Source organism: Styela clava, chromosome 5 (genome assembly GCF_964204865.1).
Source record: "Styela clava chromosome 5, kaStyClav1.hap1.2, whole genome shotgun sequence".
NCBI classification, from domain to species: Eukaryota; Metazoa; Chordata; class Ascidiacea; order Stolidobranchia; family Styelidae; genus Styela; species Styela clava.
This window is the reverse complement of record NC_135254.1, coordinates 1,800,137-1,806,444: the sequence shown is the minus strand read 5'-3', so window position 1 is coordinate 1,806,444 and position 6,308 is coordinate 1,800,137. Positions and strand designations below refer to the sequence as shown.

The 6,308-nt window shown below is 34.7% G+C and overlaps 1 protein-coding gene across 1 annotated transcript; it reads right to left on the bottom strand.

Annotated features, from left to right (window-relative positions):
- Positions 1-3,207: 3,207 nt before the first annotated feature.
- LOC144422807 (uncharacterized) lies at positions 3,208-4,516 on the bottom strand. Its single transcript, XM_078112654.1, has 3 exons — positions 4,405-4,516; positions 3,779-4,002; positions 3,208-3,402 (listed from the first exon to the last, which is right to left on the bottom strand). Exons 1-3 carry the CDS (start codon positions 4,514-4,516, stop codon positions 3,208-3,210), a joined length of 531 nt encoding a protein of 176 aa, XP_077968780.1.
- Positions 4,517-6,308: the final 1,792 nt, after the last annotated feature.

Genomic DNA, 6,308 nt, shown 5'->3' with positions numbered 1-6,308 from the left:
TCAAAATCTGTTGCTTGATATGTTAATGCAACTGACATGTTAGATGAAGAATGAAAATATTTGCGTCCAGTAATGAGTTGTATAGTAAATGTAGTCATCATAGACGAAGGCTTGTAAGTTATGTGTAGGATTTACATGAAAAGGAGTAAAAACCAGAAATTACTGGAAATATCACAAATTCTGAAATATTCGGCAAATACCACAATATCAGTTGCACGGTTTGTTTATGACGACACATTATATTTGAAGTTACAATCATATTGAGTTTTTCTAATTACTCAATCCATTAAAAAACCATGAGGCATCGTCAACCTGCTCATCGTTTGGTAATTTCATTAAAGTCAAGCTTTGAGCCAACCTTTGACCCGATGAAGTTTACAAAAATAAGTCAAACTCTGCTGAAATTGTGATCTATTAACTGACCTCATACTCCATCCCAGTCCAGATGGCAATATATAACCAACCAGCGGATATTAGTGGGCGAAGATAAGTGCGAAGTGACTGGTAATGCGCGAGGTCGTAAATATTCGCGGGCTTTCCATTCATTGATTTGCAGATTGATTTGCCATCTATGAAGGTGACATTCCGTCTACCATACACAACTATTCGGAAGCATTTTGTCTCATATGTGACGTCACATTTAACTGAAAGCAACAATATTGTTGTCATTGAATATTTTATATTAACATTTCAGAATATTTTAACGATCTGGGATTTAAATTTTGTCGGATTGCTTCATTTCAAAATAGAAATTTTGTAAATACTGTAATCTACTAATTTCGGAAAGAGGAAAGTTGATAAGACGAAACTTAAATAAAGCGACAAAACAAATCTTTTTCAGGCAAGTTAATATACACGGTTGGTGGGCAAAGTTGTAACAGACTAGGGTCATAAAATTAAATACTCATGCTTTGACGGTGTGGCATATTTTATCTTCAAATTATAAATCTGAAAACTCAAATATAAATTTCTTTCAGCTTTTTTCTTTTCATCAAGACTCTTTTTGAGCAATCTGACAATATCTGCAAAACAATACATATTTATTTGTGTGGAGGCATTTTTAAATCAGTTTTCATCATATTATATTGTACATAGTTTTTTGCATCGACGATCCTAATAACTTTGTAACCGCTATATACTTCAACTATCTTACACGCCGAGAATATTTTTGCACTATTGAGTAATTACGACTCCAAGGTCTGTCATACGTTTAAAGTCAACAAAGTATATTTAAACATAATATATATCAGGAAGTAGGGCAAAATCACCAGATCCATCGTCTTTCTGTGAAAGAAATAAAAAATGTAGATGATTAGTTAAGTGAATATAACACGTAAGTTACTTTAGATTTTATTAGTCGGATTGAAAAATGGGATTGCAAATTAAAAAAGCTGCAAGTTCTTCCAAAAATATTCGATCTAACAGTATCAATGGCCTTGCTTGGAGACAAAGTGTGTAAACACCTGATAAAAATAGTAACTTTATACTTAACAGTGACTGCTATCCAAAGCTCAGCTCAGAATCAAAGTGAAAACACCTGACGATAATAGTAATTTCATTTCACCTTGAAATCTCCAACTTGTACGAGTTTACAATTCACGATCTTGGAAACGCAGAATCCAGCTGTCAAAATGGGATATATTTGAGATCAATTCATCGATAACATGTTCCAGGATTATAGGCGTTGCTACACTCTTATATTTTAGAATTCTTGGTACCGGATTTAGGCAAAGATTGCCTGCTATTCGGTATTTTAGCAAACCTTACCTGGTACTTTGGGCTCCCCAACCAAGCCACAGATGAGAGAGATAAACAGAATAATTTTGACAAAGTCCATGTTTGCTACCAGAAAGCTTTGATGACGCAACTAAATGCTTATCTATAAACTAAATATTTGTAAAAATATCCGAAGGTACTATAAGTTGCTTATTTTATAAGCTCTTCGTTGGTTTCAGGATGATGTATTTTTGGACCTTTCTCGACTTTCTTGATCTTATTAATATACAAATTCAAAACAGACAGTGATGTATGTTATCTGTGCTGTATCTGAAAATGAAACATAAAAACACCCGTATGACGCAGCATCCAAACTGCATTCACTTATTATATTTGTGAAGTTGAAAGCAGTTTTTATTCGCGTGTGGTGTTTTGTTTGACGTCACTTCCTGTGGTATATATGAAATAAACTAAAGAACAGAATATTTTTGTTGCACCCTATTACCCTGTGCGTTAGTATGTTCTGTTTTACGGCAATGCATTGTGGTATATCTAAATACTGTATATAATAAGGCATTCATTGAACATCTTCAAAAATTGTTAAAAAATGAGATTTTTTTGCCCGAAAGACTCGTACTCATAAATCTTTTACGACATATGCTATAGCGTTTGCCGACTTACGAGACAAAAAATTTATTCGTTAACTGTGAGTGTTCTTAGTTGTATGTCGGGCATATTGAATAAACTAGGTCGTCGAAATTACGAACCGCAAGAGGGATCCGGTCTAATGAAGTGTTTTACCGCCCACTTTTGCCTTCGAAATATTTATGTCAGCCATTACTACCGGCTGTTCTTCTCGGCAGCCAGGAAGAAAAAACTTGTTCGACCCGCGGAGAAGCGCCACTTTTGAATGGTGTGCAGCCTGCGAAACAAATTTTTAATTTAATCTAGTATGTGCGAGTAATTCCAATCCCTTGCTTTGCAAAGTCTATACCTAAGTCCAATTTTTTATCCATGCCTAGGACGTTCCAATGCCCCAACCGCTAGCTTGTGCAAAACGAACAACGCTTTTCATAAAACCAATGACCAACTTTTTGTGCCTGTAACCATCTTAATATACCTGCCCTAACCCAAGATATGGTAGGCGTGGTCATTTCACACGCATACATACACGAGTAATTTTCTGTTTTACGGTTCATTTCCTTTTCTGGTAGATTCCCATGAATTGACAAAGTAGTAACAAACTCACAAATGATCGAATCAATATTTATTATTATTTTCGGTTATATACAGAAATCACATGGAGACAGCTATGAATTTTTTTTTCTGAGCAAAAAGTTCAATAGACAAGGCGACTAATTCAAAGCATGGGTTATACGGTTAATATTAGTAAAAGAATAATATATATAAGTAAGTAATAAAAAGTGAGAACTCTTTGTCGTTTATATCATTCAGTCCGTCAACGGAGTTCTGTCAGGGTTTGAGCTGGTTTTATATTTCACAGATGACACCGTGGAGTGACCAGGATGGGAAATAATTGTACATTCCCTGAGATACATTCTCTGGATCTTTAACAGCCTGAACACCAACATTTGTGTACGATGCATCGGTTTTCGGGTAATTAGGAATCCACACTTCAGTTGCTATAGTAATTGGTTCTCCACTTGACAGCAAAAGCTGATTGTTCTGTAATAATTAATTGTTTGCTTTCAGTGATGAATTTCATAATAGAGGTAGTCATCACAGACGAAGTATGGCAAGTGATGTGTTGAAAACTACATGAAAATGAGTGGAAACCAAAAATTACTGGAAATATCACAAAATCTGAAATATTCGGCGAATATATATATCATTCAAACTGTTCGTCTATGACGTCACAGTATTTTTGAAGTTACAATAATATTGAGTTTTTCTAATCCAATCTCTTGATAAATCATAAGTCATCGTTAACCTGCTCATTATTTGGTAATTTTATTAAAGACAAGCTTGGAGCCAACCTTGAACCCGGTGAAGTTTACAAAAATGAGTCAAACTCTGCTGAGGTTGTGATCTATTAACTGACCTTATACTCCATTCCAGTCCAGATTTCAATCCATTCCTCGCCAGCAGGAATCAGTGAACGCAAGGAAGTGCGAAGTGACTGGTAATGCGCGAGGTCGTAAATGTTCGCGAGTTTTCCTTTGTACATTGATCTGCAGATTGGTTCGGCGTTATTGAAGGTGACATTCTGTGTACCATACACAACTATTCGGAAGCATTTTGACTTATATGTGACGTCACATTTAACTGAAAGCAACAATATTGTTGTCATTGAATCTTTTTATTAAAATTTCATAATATTTTATCAATCTGAGATTATGATTTTGTCGCTTTGCTCATTCAATGAGACTTTCTTTCAACATAGAAATTTTGGAAATACCGTAATCTAAAAATTTTGGAGATGGTTAAGTTGATAAGACGAAAACTAAATAAAACGACAGAACAAATCTGTTTCAGATGTTATAATAGCTATCAAGTTTAGATACATGGTTGGCGGGCGAAGTCGTAACCGACTAGGGGTTGTGTTAATCACCCAGTGACAAATCAGGTTCTAATACTTGAAATTTAAGTGAATCAAATACTAATGCTTTGGCGGGTGTGTCATATATTATAGTCAAATATAAATCAGAAATCACAAATATAAATTACTTTCAGCTTTTTTCTTTTCATCAAGGCCCTTCTGGATCAATCTGGCGATTTCTGCAAATAAATGTCTGATTTCAATTGTGTGTAAGTTAAGGCGTTTCAAATCAGTTTTCATCGTTTTATATTGTCCACAATTTTTTGTCCTTCGACGACCGTAATAACTTTTTACCTATTGTATACTTTAACTATCTTACACATCAAGAATATTTTTACACCATTGCCTAATTACGACTCAAACTTACCGGATCCATCGTCTTTCTGTAAAATAAATGCAGATGATTAGTAAAGTTATAATAATAGGTAAGTTATTTTAGTCGGGTGACATTCAGAAGTCGGATTAAAAATTGTTCAGGCATTTCAAAAAAAAAAAAAGCTTTGAGTCACTTTAAAAATAGCAGTTCTAAGAGTATCAATGGACTCTTTCCTAAAGCCTTGCTTGAAGACAAAGTACGTAAACACCTAATACAAAAATAGCGGCTTCATTTCACCTTGCAATCTCCAACTTGGACGAGTTTTCCCTTCACGATCTGAGAACGACAGATTCCAGCTGTCAAAATGAAACGTGGTATTTTTTAGTTCAATATAGCGACATCTTGTGCCAAAATTATAGGAGTCACTGCACTCGTTGAATGTGATATATTTTGCAAGTGATTTAAAAAGCTCTTATATTTTACAATTCATGGTACCATACGACGGATAAATTATTTAGTAATTTTATCTGACACATATCTTACCCGGTAGTTTCTGCATTGCATACAAGCCACAGATGAGAGAGATGAACAAAATAATTTTGACAAAGTCCATGTTCGCCTCTAGAAAGTTTTGATGACGCAACTAAATGCTTATCTATAAAGTAAATATCTGTAAAAATATTTAGGGTTATTGCAGGTTTACTAACGCTATAATTAGCTGTATTAATTGGCATTTTCATGGTGGATTTCGTGGAAATAAAAGCAGTGAAATTAAATAATATTTAACTACCGGTAGATACGATATAGGTTCGTGAGTCATTTAAAAATTCCCAAGTCCAAAGTTACTCGAAGGTTTTTGATTTTGAATACCGCGGCTCGTAAATTTAGATGCCCCTTCTTGGATTGCGCCCTATCTAACGAACTAGCTTGAACGAACAACAAATATCAAACATACAATGCTATTCAGACGACTATGAGCTACTCAGAAGATCTGTCACTTAAACATTTTCACATCACACTGACAGATTTACACAGTCGTGCCCCCATTTAATTTATTCTTGCTAGTCCTTAAGCTGTCTGTGTGATACAAGACGTCGAGCGATCTCTGTCTGCACATTTTATATCTGTTAAAGCCCTTTTTCTCGCAGCAACTATTTTAGTCATTTCCAATATTGAAATTTTCAGTGGGCAAAATTTAAATCCCCAGCAGGTATCACGAGATTAGTTTGTAATGTTTCTAGTACATCAAGCATTAATTGTTCGAAAAAGCCGACATTATCTTCATTAGGTGCATATATATTGATTAAACCGATTCGCTCGGATCCAATCTTCACTTCTAATGCAACATATCTTCCATCATCTGATTTGTGTGAATTTTCAATTTGATATGAGATATTAATTTTGAATAGAATGCATACCCCTCGTGACGAAGAAGAAGAATTGGAAAAAACGTCTGTTCCTCCCCATTCTCTCGTCCATTGTACTATATCATTATCGGTGCAATGTGTTTCTTGTAAATAAACAACGTCAAATTTTTTTTAGTTTTTTACTTTTAGTTTGCATCCAGACATTTTAGGGTATTATGTTAATGTTACTTCCGGTTGAATATTGTTCACAGTCACAGTATGGTGCCTTATCTGATGCCTTTGTGATACCACAAGAGCAATTCGTAATATAGCACGAACATTTGCTATTTAGACATTTTTCGTAGGATCC

Excerpts from the sequence above, each read along its gene's own strand:
- LOC144422807 (XM_078112654.1), bottom strand. The coding sequence starts at position 4,516 with ATGAAAACTGATTTGAAACGCCTTAACTTACACACAATTGAAATCAGA. Across the intron at positions 4,003-4,404 it reads TGAAAAGAAAAAAGCTGAAA|TTAAATGTGACGTCACATAT; the intron begins GTAATTTATATT and ends TGTTGCTTTCAG. Across the intron at positions 3,403-3,778 it reads GGACTGGAATGGAGTATAAG|AACAATCAGCTTTTGCTGTC; the intron begins GTCAGTTAATAG and ends TAATTATTACAG.